At 54.7% G+C, this 17885-nt stretch overlaps 1 protein-coding gene across 1 annotated transcript in view; it reads right to left on the reverse strand.

Annotated features, from left to right (window-relative positions):
- PRRX2 (paired related homeobox 2) overlaps positions 1-6168 on the reverse strand; it is a gene marked incomplete at both ends in the record, with an annotated part of 43564 nt that extends 37396 nt beyond the window's left edge. Inside the window, one exon of the mRNA XM_080709048.1 lies at positions 5961-6168. Coding sequence (XP_080565174.1) covers positions 5961-6168 — 208 coding nt within the window. The remainder of the gene's footprint in view (positions 1-5960) is intronic.
- Positions 6169-17885: the final 11717 nt, after the last annotated feature.

Consider the following 17885-nt stretch of genomic DNA (forward strand, 5'->3'; position numbering starts at 1 on the left):
CACCACGCCCGGCTCTCCATTTTAATTTTTGGAACTGGGGATGGAACCCAAGGGCGTTCCCACCTCCGAGCTACACCCCCAGTCCTATTTCATTTTTTATTTTGAGGCAGGGTCTTGCTAATTTGCTGAGGGTGTCAGTTGCTGAGGCTGGCCTCGAACCTGTGACCCTCCAGAACAGGAGTTTAGAACAGGGCAGGCCTGGGCCAAAATCCCATAGGAATGGGAACCCGGGGATCTTAGCACATAGCTGGACTTCCCTGGGCCCCCATTTTCCTCTCTCTAGAAGGGGACCCCTCTCACACAATTGTGGGAGGCAATGTCACCTCCCGTCCCCTCGGCCCCATCATGCCATGTCCCTTCTCCTCACCCTCAGCCTCCGCCGGGGTGGCCTATGTTCAGGGACACGGGGGCTCCCGTCCACCCGTCCCTCGCGTCTGCCTCCACCCGGGGCCAGTCACCGTCCTGAGGACTTGGGACCGCCTGCAGACACCCTGCACCCTGCAGTGCCGCACCCCTCCCAGGACAGGCTCCCACAGACCCTGCCTGCCTCTAACACGCACCCCTGACATGCACACGGCTGGCCTTCGCCTCCTGGCTGGGAGGCCTAGCAGGTGGCTGTGCCTTCAACACAGGGACGGAGCCGGGCATGGTGGGGCACAGGCTTGTAATCCCAGCACTTGGGGCACTGAGGCAGGAGGGTCTCAGGTTCAAGGACAGCCTCAGCACTGAGACACTCATCAACCTAGCGAGACCTCGTTTCAGGTGGGCACGCTTGTAATCCCTGCATTCGGGAGGCTGAGACCGGAGGATCGCGGTTCCCAGCCAGCCTCAGGTACTTAGTGAGGTCCTTGCAACTTAGAGAGACCCTGTTCAAAATAATGAATAAAAAATAGGGCTGGAGGTGAAGCTTGGAGGTAGATTGACCCTGGGTTTCATCCCCAGTCCCCATAGATAGATAGATAGATAGATAGATGATAGATAGATGATAGATAGATGATAGATAGATAGATAGATAGATAGATAAATAGATAGGAAGCTGGGCGTGGTGGCGCACACTTGTACTCCACGCGCTTGGGAGGCTGAGACAGGAGGATCGCACAGGTTCGAAGCCAGCCTCAGCTACTTAGTGAGGCTCTCAGCTACTTAGTGAGACCCTGTTTCCAAATAAAATATAAAATAAGACTGGGAGTATAGCCTGGAGGTAGAAAGCCCCTGGGTTCCATCCCTAGTACCACACACACACAAATATTTTAATAAAATACAACAAGGCTGGGGGTGTCGCTTGGAGGCAGAATGCCCCTGGGTTCAATTCCCAATGTCACACCAAAAAATTAGGGGTGACGACCAGTCACCAGGCGTGCTAGATGCATGGAGTCTCTGAACACCTCAGAGAGCTGTCGCGGGGGCGCGAGCGCACCTTCTATGGGGCCCCGGCGCTCTGTACCAGCGTGCACCCCCTCCTCCGCTTCCCTCCGCGTCCCTCTCCCTGCAGCTAGGCCAGGGGACAGTGCGCCGGCCTGAGGGTCCAGGACCCAGGCCCAGCAGGACCCAGGCTCAGGGACTCCGTGTCCCCGGGAGCTGAGCCAGCACCATGTTTTTCTAAGCACAGGGGATCACGTCAGAGTAGAGACGGACTTCACGTCCGACTGCCGTCTCCACGATTCAGGCGGGGGGGACCCAGAGAAGCTGGCATGTGGGAAGAACACCAAAAGCCAGGGCCTGAACCCCAATGTCTGGACTCCCAATCCAGTGCTTACTGGGTGCACATAAGCCGGGCCCCACCAGGAAGTGGAGAAAGGGAAGGAAGGAAGGGGAGAAGGAGGGCTGGTTGTGGAGAAGCCGGCCGTGCCTGCCCAGCCCAGCTCCCGCCTCGCCTCCCCTCCCCGTGCAGGCCGGCTTCTGCCAGCGTCCCATTTTGAGATCGGTCACAGTGAGGCTGGTGGAAACACGAAGTCAGTGGCAGAAAACAGCGTTCCGGTCTCCCTCAAAAATATTACACACAAAATTACCACGTGGCCCAGCATTCATCTGCTGGATGGGAAACAGAGGCTCGCAGGGCTATTTGTACACCTATGTTCAAAGCAGCACTACTTACAGCAGGCGGATACATCCCGAGCGCCCGCAGATGAATGAATGGAGAAGCAACACACGGTACGTCCATACAGTAGAACACTACGCAGCCTTGAAAAGGGAAAGGAATGCGGGCATCTGCTGTGTGGATGAACCCGATAGACAAGACGCTGAATGAAGCAGGTATAAATGCTGACGATTCTGCTTAAACGGGGTCCCTGGACGAGTCAGAGAGTAGGATGGAGGCCGGGGCTGGTGGCACAGGCCCGCAATCCCAGGACTTGGGAGGCTGAGCGAGACCGGAGGATTGCAGGTTCAGAGTCAGCCGCAGCAACTTAGTGAAGCTACCAGCCATTCAGCAAGACCCGGTTTCCAAATGCAAAATAAAATAGGGCTGGGGGTGTAGCCCGGAGGTAGAAGGCCCCTCGGTTCCCCTAGTATCAAAAGAAAAAAAAAGGAGAAAGAAGGCAGGCGGGCAGGCGGGCGGACGGGGTTGCAGGCTTGTGGGGGGAGTTACTGTTCTTAGATGTTTAGTTTCACTCTGGAAAGATAAAAAGTCGGTCAAGGCGGAGGCTGAGGCCTACGGCAGAACAACACAATGTGTGTAATGCCTCTGAGCTGCCCTTCCTTCCTTCCTTCCTTCCTTCCTTCCTTCCTTCCTTCCTTCCTTCCTTTTAGTGGTACTGGGGGTTGAACCCAGGGGCATTCTACCTCTGAGCTATACGCCCAGACTGATTTTATTTTTATTTGAAAACAAGGTCTCACTAAGTTGCTGAGAGCCTCACTAGTTTGCTGAAGGTGGCTTCGAACCTGTGGGCCACGGTGCCTAGCAGAGCTGTCAATGTCTAAATAGTCACAATGGAGCCGGGCGTGGTGGCGCGCGCTTGTCATCCCCGCGCTTGGTAGGCTGAGACAGGAGGATCGCGCGGGTTCGAAGCCAGCCTCAGCTACTTAGTGAGGCTCTCAGCAACTTAGTGAGACTCTGTTTCCAAATAAAATAGAAAATGGGTCTGGGAGTGTAGCACTGAGGTAGAAAAGCCCCTGGGTTCCACCCCCAGTACCTCAAAATAAATAAATAAATAGTCACAATGGGAAGTCTTATTCTAGACGTGTGTGTGTGTGTGTGTGTGTGTGTGTGTGTGTGTGTGTGTGTGTTAGTTACTGGGGGACTGAACCCAGGGGCATTCTACCTCTGAGTGACACCCCTCCATTTATTTACTTATTTATTTTCTTTTGAATCGTGGTCTCACTAAGTTGCTGAAGCTGGCCTCCTGTCTCAGTCCCCCTGTACTGGGATTACAGGTGTGCACCACCATGCCTAGTGCCCCAGCCCGTTTTATTAGTTTATTTTGAGGCAGAGTCTTACTCATTTGCTGAGGGTCTAAGTTGCTGAGGCTGGCCTCAAACCTGCAATCCTCCTCTCTCAGCCTCTCAAGTACTGGGATTACAGCACCTTGCCCGGTTTCATCCTGGGCTTTTATAGAGCTGGTAGGAACCCTGAGCAGCAGCCGGGCGGCCTCCTGGCCCGGCCTGAGCCCTGCCTGCTTGCAGGGGCAGTGTTTATTTTCAGAGTGTGTCCAGGGTTCCGGTTTCCGCCCTGCCCTCAGGAGGGAATGCTTTAAAGAAACTCAGTTATTAAAGTGGGTTCTTTTGTTGAAAGTAATTGCGAACGAGGGTTTATTTTCCTAACGTGCTTGGCATAGCACAGCGCCCGGCACAGCGTTGGATTTGGGAGGAGCCCGAGACCCCGGTTAGCTCTGAGTCACCGGGAAGCCACAGCCTCCTGGCTGGTGCTGAGGGGAGCCTGGCCCCAGAAAGTCCCGGCGCGCACAGGCTACATCTGCTGGTGGCTTTGTGAATTGAAAGATTTTTAATAATTTGTTTTATGCATTTGAGCCTGCTAACCTACCAGGTTGGAAAAAAATCTCTTTCTTTACTTCTTTCTTTCTTTTTGTGTGATAATAGAGATGGAACCCAGGGGCAGTTTACCTTCAAGCTACCTACCCCCAGCACTATTTTTATTCTTTATTTTGAAACAGGGTCTCACTGAGTTGCCGAGGGCCTCACTAAGTAGCTGAGGCTGTCTGCGAACTGCGATCCTCTTGTCTCAGCCTCCCGAATGCTGGGGTTACAAGCGTGCGCCACCACGCCCGATCCTATCTTTTATTCTTTTTTTGTGTATGTGTGTGTGTGTGGTACTGGGGTTCCTGGAAGCCCTTCTACCTCCAGGCTACACTCCCAGACCTATTTTTACATTTTTTATATTTGGAAACAGGGTCTCCTAAGCCAGCGCGTGCGGCTGACTTCAAACCCGCGCGATCCTCCTGTCTCCGCCTCCCAAGCGCAGGGATTACAAGCGTGCGCCACCACGCCCGGCCTATCTTTTATGCTTTATTTTGAAACAGCATCTCACTAAGTTGTGGAGGGCCTAAGTAGCTGAGGCTGGCCGCGAACCTGCGATCCTCCTGTCTCCAGGTCCTGGGATTACACCCAGTTGGAAACATGGCTGTTTTCTAACTCATCCCCCTCCACCTCGTTTTTCCGCCATTTGCATCCCTCTACCCAGTCCCTTTCCTTCAGACCTGGAAGTGGCCCCAGGTGCCCCGGGTTCGGGGCTTCCAGGCGCGCTCACCCTCCGTGAGGTACCAGGCCTGGGTCAGTGCTGGCGCTTGGCACCTCAGGTCCGGCTTTCAGAAGGGGCTGGGCTCCCCAGGATGAGAGGACATCGGGTCCCTCTCCACCGGGTGCGGCCCTCAGGACTTGAGAATCCCGATACACGGCAGCGGAAAGGGGCACCCACCCCAGGGTGCGCAGGAGGCCTCCTCCTCCCAGCCCGGGCCTGCAGACGCCACCGAAGCACCCCGGTGCCAGGTCCGGCCTGGCACAGTCCCTGAGGCCAGTGGGTGAAAGCCCAGACTATCCCACGGGGGGCCCAGCGTGTGCCTCCGCTGTCCTTGAGCATTCCCTGCCTCCTGGAGAGGGTGGCCGGGTCCCGGGGAACTGCTGGGGACACCCACTGCCCACCCGGTGGTGCTGGACTCCCCGGGGAAGCCCTCCATTTGGAGGCCTGGTCTCTGGGAGAAGCGGGCTCCCAGGGTCCTGAGCCCCTTCCTTCTGGTCACCGTCCTCCCTTCTTCTCTTCCCTCAGTCCTCCCTCTGGCTCTCCACGGCCCCCAGGACCCCTGGTTCATCGGGGTAAAACCAGGCCACCCCCTGGCCGGTCCCTGAAGGGACCCAGCCCAGACCCCACAGACGCAGTGCTCCCGGCAAGCCAGCAGGCACCCGGCTCTGCGCTCTGTCCAAACTGCGGCCCTTCCCTCCGCCTTCCCATCAGAGCCCCGAACCCGGGCCCTGGGGCCCTCCGAGCCCTCTGCCCACTTTGTGGTCACCCAGGCGCCCTGGCTCCCCAAGGTGCGGCAGCTCTGCGGCCCCAGCACACCCAGCCCGCCCGGGCGCTCCGCACGGAGCCTGGAGCCGGAGCCGGGCGGGAGGGTGGGGGGCTGCCCGCCGACCCCTGCTGCCCCGGCTCCCACACACGCCTGGGAGGGGTGCAACAGTCAGGGCGTCCAGAGCCCCCACCCGAGCCTCACAGCACCCCTGGCCGGCTCGGGACGCAGGTGGGCGGCGGGGGCGCTGGGACCCGCTGCCTCCCCTCGCCGGCGCCCCCTGCCCCGGGCACTGGACTGGGCTCTCGGTGCCTCTCCGAAGAAGGCCACTCGGGCGGCCGGTTTGTCCGTGCAGCCCCTGGCCGCCGGCCTTTAGCCTCCGCGGGGGCTGGGCGGTCTGGACGGCTCCGGCCACCGCACCCGGGAAGTGCCGGGGCGCGGGGGGCGCGCGCCTCGGCCCCCAGCCCCGCCCCCGGCCGCCTGCCTCAGTTTCCCCGGACTCACCGTCCTGCGGCGCCGCCTCGCTGCCGCTGCTGCCCCCGGACGGCTCGCGCCCCGCCCCGGCCGCGGGCCCCGCCGCCAGCCGGCCGGCCGCCGCCACCTCCTCCAGGTCCAGGAGGCGGTTCACCGAGAAGTTGGTGCGCGCCTGGGCGCAGTCTCCGGGCGCGGGCGCCGGCCTGTCCAGCGCCAAGGCGGCGGCCGCGCTGTCCATGCCCGGCGCGCACGTCGGGCTGCTCGCCTGGCCGCCCCGGCCGCGCCCTCCCGCCCAGCCCGCCGGCCGGGGAGGGGTCCGCAGGCGGGGCGGGGCGCGGGGCGGGCCTCCACCGGAGGCCAGCGCCGCCCGGCCTCCGCAGGTGAGGCCACCGAGCCGTGCGCCCCGTCCCGCAGCCCCCCCCGGGCCCCTCCCCGCAGAGGGCGCGCCCCGGGGTGCCTGCCGCCCCCATTTCTCCTGGCCGCCTGCCCCCGACCCCCCCCAGCCGCCCTCCAAGGAGTGCGGGCTGGAAAGGGCGCCCCCCCAGACGTCCTCCTCCTGATGGGTGGAGGATGGGGGCCGGCTGGGGTCTCAGCTGAAGCCAGAGAAGCCCCCGGGCCAGCCAGACTCGTCCTCCGGAGGCCGCAGGTCAGCTGCTTGGTGGCCTGTCCGCTCCTGTCCCCAGAGACCCACAAAGGTAAATCAGCCCAAGTACCCCCCCCCGAACCCGCAGGACGAGCTTCCTGGGCCCCCACAGCGGGAGCGCGCCCTGGATGCGCCCCTGAAACCCGCGGACCAGCAGCCTGGGTGGTTATTAGTGTCCCAGAAGGAGGCTGGGGGCCCCCGAGGGCCCCCAAAGGCCCCCTATCCCGGCCAGCTCTCCGGCCTGGAAATTTGCGGGTCTGGCAAGAGCCCAGCCTGGGCGCTGGGGTCCCCGTGCTCCCCTGTGTGTGCTGACTGCCTTTCTTTCTTTTCTCTTTCTTTCTTTCTCTCTTTCTTCCTTTCTCTCTTTTTTTCTTGCAGTACTGGTGATGGTAGATGGTAAATGCCCGGGGGCATTCATTTTCTCTCTTTTCTCTCTCTTTTTCTTTTCTTTTTTTTTTGGCGGTACTGGCAATGGAACCCAGGGGCATTCTACCTCCAATCTACACACCCAGCCCTATTTATTATTCTTTATTTTGAAACGAGGTCTCACGGAGTTGCAAAGGGCCTCACTAAGTAGTAGCTGAGGCTGTCTGCAAACCGTGGTCCCCCTGTTTCATCCTCCCAAATGCCGGGATGACAAGCGTGCGCCACCACACCAGGCTCGTTTTTTATTCTTTATTTTGAAACAGGGTCTCACTAAGTTGAGGGTAGTGTCACTAAGTAGCTGAGGCTGGCTGTGAACCTGCGACCTCCCGCCCCAGCCTCCCAAATGCTGGGATGACAAGTGTGCGCCACCTCGCAGGACTCTGGTTGACTGAGGAACAGAGTAGGCGTGGCTTGTGCTGCCGTGTCCCACAAGCCCCCGAAGCAGAGGGCTCATCATCCAGGAACATGGCAGGAGGAGCAGAGGCTCCCTTCCAAGCGGCTTTGGGTCAGAGACCAGGTTCCAGCCCAGCTCTGCCTTGGACTGCGGTGTGGCCTCAAACCAGGCGCTGGCCCCCTAGAGCCCCAGCTCCGCCTCGTAGATCCAGACCCAGAGAGCACCTATGGGGCACCGCACCGTGGGGAGATCGGGGCCTAGAGTCCAGGGACAGTGCTACCCACGCCAGTCTGTGGCCCTGGAAAGGGCCCAAGACATCTGCTACAGATGGGGAAACTGGGACAGCAGAGGCTAAAGCTGGTTCTACTGCTGAGCGGAGCACTGCGATTGCCTGGCCCATGCCGTGGCAGAGCCCAGGAGGGCTGTGCTCAGCTCTCTTGGCAGGACGGCCACGCGGCTGCCTTCCTCCTCTCAAGCCCCTGTTGTCCCTTGGGTGTGGGAGGTGGCGATCCGCATCCTCTGAAAGGGGCTGCTGTGGCTCCAGCCTCAGGTTCAAATCACCACCTTGCTGAGGCCTTAAGCCAGCTACTGACTGAGCGTGTGTGTGTGTGTGTGTGTGTGTGTGTGTGTGTGTGTGCGTGCGCGTGTGTGTGTGTTACTGCAGACTGAATCTAGAGATAGTCTACCTCTGAGCTACCTCAGATATATATATATATATATATATATATATATATATATATATATATTATATATCTGAGGGGTGTATATATCTGAGGGGTGTAATATCTATATTATATATATATAATTATATATCTGATATAATTATATATATATAATTTTTTTTAAATTTTGAAATAGGGTCTTGCAGCCAGGTGTGGTGGCGCACGCTTGTAATCCCAGTATTTGGGAGGCTGAGACAGGAGGATCATGGTTCACGGCCAGCTACTTAGTGAGGCCCTCTGCAATTCAATGAGACCCTGTTTCAAAAAAAAGGGTGTATTCATTTCGAGTCACCCCTCCATGCCAGTCTGCTATGGAGCTGTATTCCTATTTTCTGTATTTCTATCTTTCTAATAAACTTCTTTAAATCTTCAAAAATAAATAAATAAAGAGTAAGGGGGAAGGGCATGAAGCACAATCTAAATGTACACCACTTTCAATTATAAAAAATAAATTTTTTTTAAATTAGAAAAAAAAAAAAAGAGCGGTGGTGGTGCTGAGTCTGAAGGATGGAGAGAGGATGCTTTCTAGGAAGAAGGAATCGCACATTCCGAAAGCCCCGTAGCAGAACGCCGCAGACCTAGGGCGATCACAAGCAGGCCACGTAGTTGAGCGCAGAAAGCAACATGACTCACGGGACACCATGAGGCCAGGCCGGGCAGGAAGGCACGGCCAGGATGACGGGAAATCGTGCGAGGGGTTCAAGTGTGTGTGTGTTGGGGGAGGGAGAATTAATCTTTAACGTTTTAAGGTGATCATTCAATATATTATCAGGGTTCTTCCATCCTAGTGCCTAAGTGATTAAAATCAAATATTAATGATTATAAAATATTTTTTAAAAAAGAGTAAAAAAATAGGGCAGGGGGTGTAGCTTGGAGGTAGAATGCCCCTGGGTTCCATCCCCAGTATCTCAAAAAAAAAAAAAAAAAAAAAAAAAAGACTATTTACCATTGAATTGAAGTGCCAGAGAAAGCAATAAGACAAGAAAAAAGAAATGACCAACAAATAATTTTAGAGTACATCTTTCTGGCTTAGATTTCTCCATCTGGATTGATGGAGAGATAGTTATACGTCTCATAAAAGTGGGACTTGTGTTGTAACAACTGTTTTACAACCTGTTTTCTATGCTTTTAAATAGTCCTGCCCATCATTGTTGGGTTTTTTTTTTTTTTTTTTTTTTTTTGGTGGTACTGGGTTCCTGGAAGCCCTTCTTCCTCCGGGCTACGCTCCCAGACCTATTTTATATTTTTGAAACAGGGTCTCTTACGCCAGCGCGGCTGGCTTCGAACCTGCGCGATCCTCCTGTCTCCGCCTCCCAAGCGCGAGGATTACAAGCGTGCGCCACCACGCCCGGCCTCTCCCCATCATTGTTTTTAATGAACGGCCAGGAATGCACTATTCTCTCCTGCTGTACACCCACGGTTCCTTTCCTAAGAATAAATTCCAAGAAATCTGGATGTGGTAGATAAAGAATAGCTTCCCCAAAGATGTTGACATGATTATCTCTGGAATCTGATAGTATGTCAAGGGAGAATTATGGTAGCCCACAAATTAAGGCCGCTCATCAGCTGACCTTAAAATAGGGAGTGAACCCAAGAGTTATCCAGCTGGACCCAAGGGAATCTTAATGGTGGACAAGAGACCCAGGTGTGGTCTTGTTGTAAGCCCACGCTTGTAATCCCACTACTTGGGAGGCTGAGACAGGAGGATCACAAATTCAAGGCCAGCCGCAGCTACTTAGTGACGCCCTATTTCAAAATAAAAAGGGCTGGGGGTATAGCTCTGAGGTAGGATGCCCCTGGGTTCAACCTCCAGTACCCACTCTCACAGACACGAATAATAAACGTGTTGTTTTATTTTTATTTATTTATTTATTTATTTATTTATTTATTTTGCGGTACTGGAGATGGAACCTAGGGGCATTCTACCTCCAAGATATACCTCCAGCCTGTTTTTTTTATTCTTTATTTTGAAACAGGGTCTCACTGAGTTGCAAAGGGCCTCACTAAGTAGTAGCTGAGGCTGCCCGCGAACCACGATCCTCCTGTCTCAACCTCCTGAATGCTGGGATTACAAGCGTGCGCCGCCACGCCTGGCCTTCATGTGTTGTTTTATTTTTTATTTATTTTTTATTTTTTTGGTGGTACTGGGGTTCCTGGAAGCCCTTCTACCTCCAGGCTACACTTCCAGACCTATTTTTACATTTTTATTTGGAAACAGGGTCTCCTAAGCCAACGCGCACGGCTGGCTTCGAACCTGCGCGATCCTCCTGTCTCCGCCTCCCAAGCGCGGGGATGACAAGCGTGCGCCACCACGCCCGGCTCATGTGTTGTTTTAAAACATAGACATAAGCTGGGCGTGGTGGCGCACGCTTGTGATCCCAGCACTTGGGAGGCTGAGACAGGAAGATCGCACAGGTTCGAAGCCAGCCTCAGCTACTGAGTGAGGCCCTCAGCAACTTAGTGAGACCCTGTTTCCAAATAAAGTATAAAAAAATAGGTCTGGGAGTATAGCCCAGAGGTAGAAAAGCCCCCTGGGTTCCACCCGCAGTTCCAAATAAATAAATAAATAAAAGCATAGACATGTGCCAGGTATGGTGGTACACACTTGTAATCTCAGTACATGGGAGGTTAAGACAGGAGGATCACAGGTTCCTGGCCAGCCTCAGCTACTTAGTGAGGCTCTCAGGAATTTAGTAAGACCTTGTTTCTAAATAAAAAATAAAATAGGTCTGGGGGTGTAGCTCAGAGGTAGAAAGCCCCTGGGTTCCATGGCCAGTACCACACACACACACACACACACACACACACACACACACACACAGGGCATGTGATAAGATATTGCAAATAGGAAATTCACACACTGGGTCAAAGATTCTCAAAAAATAAAAAAAATCAAGATTTCGGTCAGAGCCGGGCGTGGTGGCGCACGCTTGTAATTCCAGCATTCGGGAGGCTGAAACAGGAGGATCGTGGTTCGCGGACAGCCTCAGCTACTTAGTGAGGCCCTCTGCAACTCAGTGAGACCTTGTTTCAAAGTAAAGAATAAAAAATAGGAGCCGGGCGTGATGGTGCATTCGGTAGGCTGAGAGCAGAGGATTGCAGTTTGCGGGCAGCCTCAGCTTTAGTGAGATCCTGTTTCCAAATAATGAATAAAAAATAGGGCAGGGGGTGTACCTCGGAGGTAGAATGCCCCTGGGTTCCATTCCCAGACTCACAAAAAAAAATGTTTTTGAAAGGCTTTTTTGTTTTAATGTGTGTGTGTGTGTGTGTGTGTGTGTGTGTGTGTGTGTTTTACTGGGGATTGAACCCAGGAGCATTCTACCTCTGAGCTACGACCCCAACCCTTTTTATTTTTTTGTTCTGAAACCAGGTCTCACCAAGCTGCAAGGCTGTCCTCGAACCTGCGACCCTCCTGTCTCACCCTCCCAAGTACTGGGATTACAAGCATGCGCCACCATGCCTGACTTCTTTGCGTCTTTAACTAGTCTTATCTCAAGATGTATGAGTACGATCCACCAATATAAAAAAAAAAAAAATAGGAGCCGGGTGTGGCGGCGCACGTTTGTAATCCCCGCGCTTGGGAGGCTGAGACAGGAGGATCGCACGGGTTCGAAGCCAGCCTCAGCTACTTAGTGGGGCTCTCAGCAACTTAGTGAGACCCTGTTTCCAAAAAAAAAAAAAAAAAAAAAAAAGGTCTGGGAGTATAGCCCGGAGGTAGAAAGCCTCTGGGTTCCACTCCCAGTACCACCAAAAAAAAAAAAAAAAAATAGTCTTGCCCACCGCTGTTTTTAGCGAATGCCTAGGAACACGTTATTCTCCCTTGCTCTATTTCCGCGAAGACCCACAGGCCAAATCGAGTCCACTGCCGCCTGCCTGGGGGCTGCGAACCACCCCAGGCCGCTGGGACTCAGACGTGCCCAGGCGTGACCGTGACACCTCACAGCCTCGGTAAATATTGTGTCAGGCTGCGAGCCCAGCGGGGCGCCTCCGTCTTCCCGGACCTGTCCGCCCCGTGGGAAGTGCGGCTGAGCCCGAGGGGAGGGCTCCGCTCCGGCTGAGCTGCTCTCAGCCGCTGCCCAAACCTTTCCAAGCCTGGGTTCCCTTCCTGAGGTTTCACTGGCCGGGAAATGTAGTACTTGGTGAGGGTTGAACTATTTATTACATGTCAGCCCTCGGATCCACCGGTTCTATGTCCCGGGATTAAACCCATGATCAAAACTTTTGTTTTAGCGGTGTGTGGTGGCACATGCATATAATCCCAGTACCCAGGAGGCTGAGATAGGAGGATTGCAGCTTCGAGGCCAGCTTTAGCAACTCAATGAGACCCTGTTTCCAAATAAAAAATAAAAAAGGGCAGGGGATGTAGCTCAAAGGTAGAACATACATGGGTTCAATTCTCAGTACAGTAGATCTCCCCCCCAAAAAAAAACCAAAGGATTAAGCTGAGACAGGAGGATTGCAGGAGGATTGCAGGCTGAGACGGCCAGTCTCAGCCACGTAGTGAGGCCCTTCCTCCATAACTTAGCGAGGTCCTGTAGCAAATAAAAGTAAAATAGAAGTGGCGGGTGGTGGCGCGCGCTCGTCATCCCAGCATTCGGGAGGCTGAGACCGGAGGATCGCGGTTCGCGGACAGCCTCAGCTACTTAGTGAGGCCCTCTGCAACTCAGTGAGACCCTGCTTCAAAATAAAGAATAAAATATAAGGCAGGGGGTGTGGCTTGGAGGTCGAATGCCCCTGGATTCCATCCCCAGACCCACAAACAAAACAAAACAAAAACAAACAAAAACCCAGCACCTTCGTCACAGGATTAGGTGAGCATTAAATGGCCCAAAAGAAGAAAAAAACAGATTCAGTGAACTTCACCTCAGGCACAAAACATTCTTATTCTTGGATAAAAGCCCCAGCAAGCCGGGCGTGGTGGCGCACACTCGTCATGCCAGCATTCAGGAGGCTGAGACTGGAGGATCGCGGTTTGCGGACAGCCTCAGAGACCGGTTTCAAAATAAAGACTAAAAAGTAGGGCAGGGGGTGTAGCTCAGAGTTAGAATGCCCCTGGGTTCCAGCCTCAGTTTTGAAAAAAAAAAAAAAAAAAAGGCCTAGTGGTACACACCTGTAATCCAAGCACTTAGGAGGCTGACACAGGATGATCACAGCTCGGAGGTCGAATGCCCCTGGGTTTCATCCCCAGACCCCCACACACAAAAAAAAGCCCCGGCGGCAGAGGCCAGCCAGCCAGGAGGGGAGGACCTGCCGCCTGACTCGGGTACCTGATTTCCTCTTGCGTCCCTGGGGCAAGTAGCTGGCCTGGCAGAGATCCCGTGTGGCTGTGCCGAGAGCCAATGGCCATTCAAATGGCCGGTGGCCAGTCAGAGCGTCCGGTGCCAGCTGCCAAGGGATGGCTGGTCAGAACAGTGGGCCATGCCACAGGGATAGGGCTGGGACAGTCCTGCCTCTGAGCCTGGGGCCACAGAACCAGCTGCTGCCGGCCCCTCCGGGAGGGCCCAAGTTGGCACCCATGCTGGGTCCCGGGCCTTGGCGGGCTGCAGGTTTATTAAGCGTGTACCGCACGCTCCGGCGCCCCAGGTGAGCACCAGGCCAGGAGGCTGGCTTCCCGGGGAGCCTGGGCGGGGGAGCCCAGGGGCTTCACAGAGCCCCGGCCTGCCGCGTGGCCCTGGGCCCGCGCACGTCTTGCTGTGATTATTCTGTGGCTGGCTGGGCCCGGCAGGGAGGCCCGGTGCTCCAGGAGGCCGGCGGAGGGCTGGGCGGAGCTCCAGGGTGGGACCGGTGGCTCTCAGCTCGCCCACTTAATTGGGGATAGAATCGTTATTATTATTTATAACTAGCCCTTGAACCCTCACCAGGAGGGAGTGTCCACAGCCCGCCGATCCAGGCAGGGCGTTAAATAATTAAACCAAGGGTCTAATCAGTGGCAAAAGCTCCCCGCGGGCCCCCACTTCCTTCGTCCGTTGATTGCTGATATTTTGGGGGTGAAATATGACCATTTTTTACGATCAAAGGGATCTGAGTTCCAAAGGAAGGGGGGAAGAAAAACCGGAAGGGAGGAGGGGAGGGGCGCCTCCCGTTTTCCTTGCCTCTGACATAGTGGGCTGCTGAAGGGGCTTCAGACAGGCCAAGATTTACACACCTCTCTGCAGAGAGCCCTGAGTCTCCCCCATCCCGCCCGGCCGGGAGCGGCGAGTAAGTCACTGACAAATTAACTGTCTCCAATCTGCAATCGCGGGGCGCTCCAAGAGGGAGAAAGAAGGCCTAAGGACTCTTTTTGAAGTTGAGGTCAAGGGTTTTTTTGTTTCTTTTTTAAAATAAAAGTCTATATCCGAGCAATTTCCTCGTTTTCTATAACATCAGATGGTTACCCTCACCCTTTTGGGGGAAGCGGGAGGCCGCTGGGGAAAGGCCTTGTTCTCCCACCAGACAGCCCGCATCTAATGAGATACATTTATTTAAAAATCTGCTTACCATCACCTTGTCAGGGCCCCAGGCGGACGAGGCCCCTCTTTGTTTCGGATTAGTGGGCTGCGTGGACGACCCTGCAGGGGCCACCGCTCCGCTCTGTGGGGACCTGGGTGCAGCCTGCCTCCCCCGTCCTCTCTCCCTTCCTCCCTCCCTTCCTTCCTACCTTCCTTCCTTCCTCTTTTTTCTTTTTCTTGTATTAGGGCTTGGACTCAGGGGTGTCCTCCATCTTACTTACACTCCCAACCCTATTCCTTTCTTAATTGTATTTTTTAGTGCCGGGGATTGAACCTGGGGCAGTCTACCTCAAAGCTACGCCTCCCGCTCCTCCTTGGTGGTGGCTTTTTTTGCAGTTTTGAGGATGGATCCCAGGGACATTCGACCTTGGAGCTACACCCCCAGCCCTATTTTTTATTCTTTATTTTGAAACAGGGTCTCACCGAGTTGCAAAGGGCCTCACTAAGTAACTGAGGCTGGCCATGAACCGCGATCCTTCGGTCTCAGCCTCCCAAATGCTGGGATTACAAGTGTGCGCCGCCACGCCCAGCTTTCACCCCCCTTTTTTATGATACTGCTGGACATTCTATCTCCCATCTATGCCCCTGCCCTATTTTTTAATCTTTATTTTGAAACAGGCCCTCACTATGTTGCTGAGGCTGGCCGTGAACCTGTGATCTTCTGTCTCAGCCTCTCAAGTACTGGGATTACAAGCGTGCGCCACCATCCCTGGCTTCTATGTTTTATTTTGAAACACGGTCTCACTAAGTTGCTGAGGGGTCTCACTACGTTACTGAGGCTGGCCTTCAACCTGCGATCCTCTTGTCTCTGCTGGGCTTTGTGCCTCCACCAGGCTCTGCCCCGTCTGATGGTGGGCCTCTTAGCAGGGCTCCCGTGGCTCAGCTCCCCCGTGACCACCACATCCTGCCAGGGCTTGCTCCTCAGATTCTTGGAGCCAGGGGGAAGTGGGGCTCAGCGGTTATGAGGGTAACGGTACCCATACACGTCTGAGTTTAAATACCTACTCCTCACTGCCCTGTGGCTATGGCCCGCTGCCCAGACTTCCCAAGCCTCTGTCTACATCTGTCGATGGGGGGAGAGAGAAGAGGGGGTTGTGTAGTGCTATGGCTGGGGCCGCCTGTGCTTGCCTTGGTCCTGTAAACCAGCCGCAGAACCACGCTGGTAACCCTGGTACTTGGGAGGCTGAGATAGGAGGATCGCGGTTCACCAACAACCTCAGCTACTTAGTGAGGCCCTCTGCAACTCAGTGAGACCCTGTTTCAAATAAAAATAAAGAATAAAAAATAGAGCTGGGGCTGGGGGTGTAGCTCAGAGGTAGATTGTCCCTGGGTTCCATCCCCAGTACTGCACAAACAAAATAAATAAATAAATAAATAAAAATTAAAAAGGGCTGAGAATGGAGCTCAGAGGTAAAATGCCCCTGAGTTCAATCCCCCAACTGCAAAAATAAATAAATTAGAGCCAGGCATGGTGGTCCACATTTGTAATTTCAGTAGTTGGGAGGCTGAGACAGGAGGATCGCAGGTTCGCGGCCAGCCTCAGCTACTTATTGAGGCCCTCTGCAACTCAGTGAGACCGTGTTCAATATAAAGAATAGAGGCCAGCCGGGCGTGGTGGCGCACGCTTGTAATCCCAGCTCTTGGGAGGCTGAGACAGGAGGATCGCACGGGTTCGAAGCCAGCCTCAGCTACTTAGTGAGGCCCTCGGCAACTTAGTGAGACCCTGTTTCCAAATAAAGTGTAAAATAGGTCTGGGAGGATAGTCCGGAGGTAGAAAAGCCCCTGGGTTCCACCCCCAGTACCACCAAAAAAAGAATAGAGGCCGGTCATGGTAGCGCACACTTGTAATCCCAGCATTCAGGAGGCGGAGACCTGAGGATTGAGGTTCGCAGACAGCCTCAGCTCCTTAGTGAGGCCCTCTGCAACTCAGTGAGACCCTGTTTCAAAAATAAAGAATAAAAAATTAGATCTGGGGATGTGACTTAGAGGTAGAATGCCCCTGGGTTCCATCCCCAGTATCACTAATAATAATAATAATAATAATAATAATAATAATAAATAAATAATAGGGCCGGGGGTGTAGCTCGCAGGTAGAATACCTGTACCTGGGTTCCATCCTCAGTACCACAAAAACAAACCAACCTACCAGCCGATGGCACCCTCGTGGCCTCAGTTCTAAGTCTCCGGGACCTGGACAGAGAGCCATGGCAGGACTCATTCTGTCTCCGGAGGGAGCTTCTGAGCAGGCCACACCTAAACCCAGGGTTTAGTAACTGTATCCGCAGGTTTTTATTGAGGGCCTCTCCGGGGGACAGAGAGGCAGCTGATGCTGCTGAGATCAGGGATTCCTGAGGAGGAGGGGATGGCCCGAGGGGGGCGCGCTTCCTGTAGAGGGGGCGTCAGTCCGCTGGTGAAAGAGGTGGGGACAGGGGGGCGAGCAGGAGCGCCCCACATGTGCAGGGTCCACAGAAGGCCTGGCGATGGTTTTATTTTTCCTTTGCTTTTTTCCTTTTCTTTTTCTTTTGGTGGTACTGGGGAATGAATCCAGAAGCATTCAACCTCTGAGCTATACCTCCAGCCTATTATTATTACTATTATTATTATTATTTATTTCTTATTTTTTGCTGGCCTGGGGGTGGAACCCAGGGGCATTCGACCTCCCAGCTACACCCCCTGCCATATATTTTATTCTTTATTTTGAAACCGGGCCTCACTGAGTTGCAAAGGGCCTAAGTAGCTGAGGCTGTCTGCGAACTGCAATCCTCCGCGTGCGCCACCACGCCCGGCTCCTGGGGGACTCTTTCTGGACTCCTCTGGGACCCACTCTCCCCACCTGTAAAAGGGACCTGTGCCCCTCGCTGGCCGCCCAACCCTGAGGTCCGGCCCGGCCGCGGCGCCCCGATTCACTCTGGTTCGGGGTCTCTGTGGGTCGTCTGGGCCCCCCTTCGGTCGGCTAAGAATTCTGCCCCCGAGGACCCACCCAGCTCTCCCAGGCTCCCCTGGTCCCCTTTACAGCAGCGTGATGGGAAGACGAGGGAGGAGGAGGAGGAGGGGAAATCAAAGGCCACATATTGGTTCCAGATGTGATCCCCTCCGCCTCCTCCAGCAATTTAATTAAGTTTCCCCAGACAGCCGGGAGGGGCTCTTAATGATCAAATTTCCCCGGCTCCCTCTTCGGCAGGGGCTCGCGGGCCCACTCTGTCTCCCTGACGGATGGCCGTCGGGTTCTTCCCGCCGGGCGGGTGGGGGTGGAGTGGGCCCCCGGCCCAGGCCCGCCTCTGC

This window comes from Muscardinus avellanarius (assembly GCF_963383645.1).
Source record: "Muscardinus avellanarius genome assembly, chromosome: 13".
NCBI lineage: Eukaryota > Metazoa > Chordata > Mammalia > Rodentia > Gliridae > Muscardinus > Muscardinus avellanarius.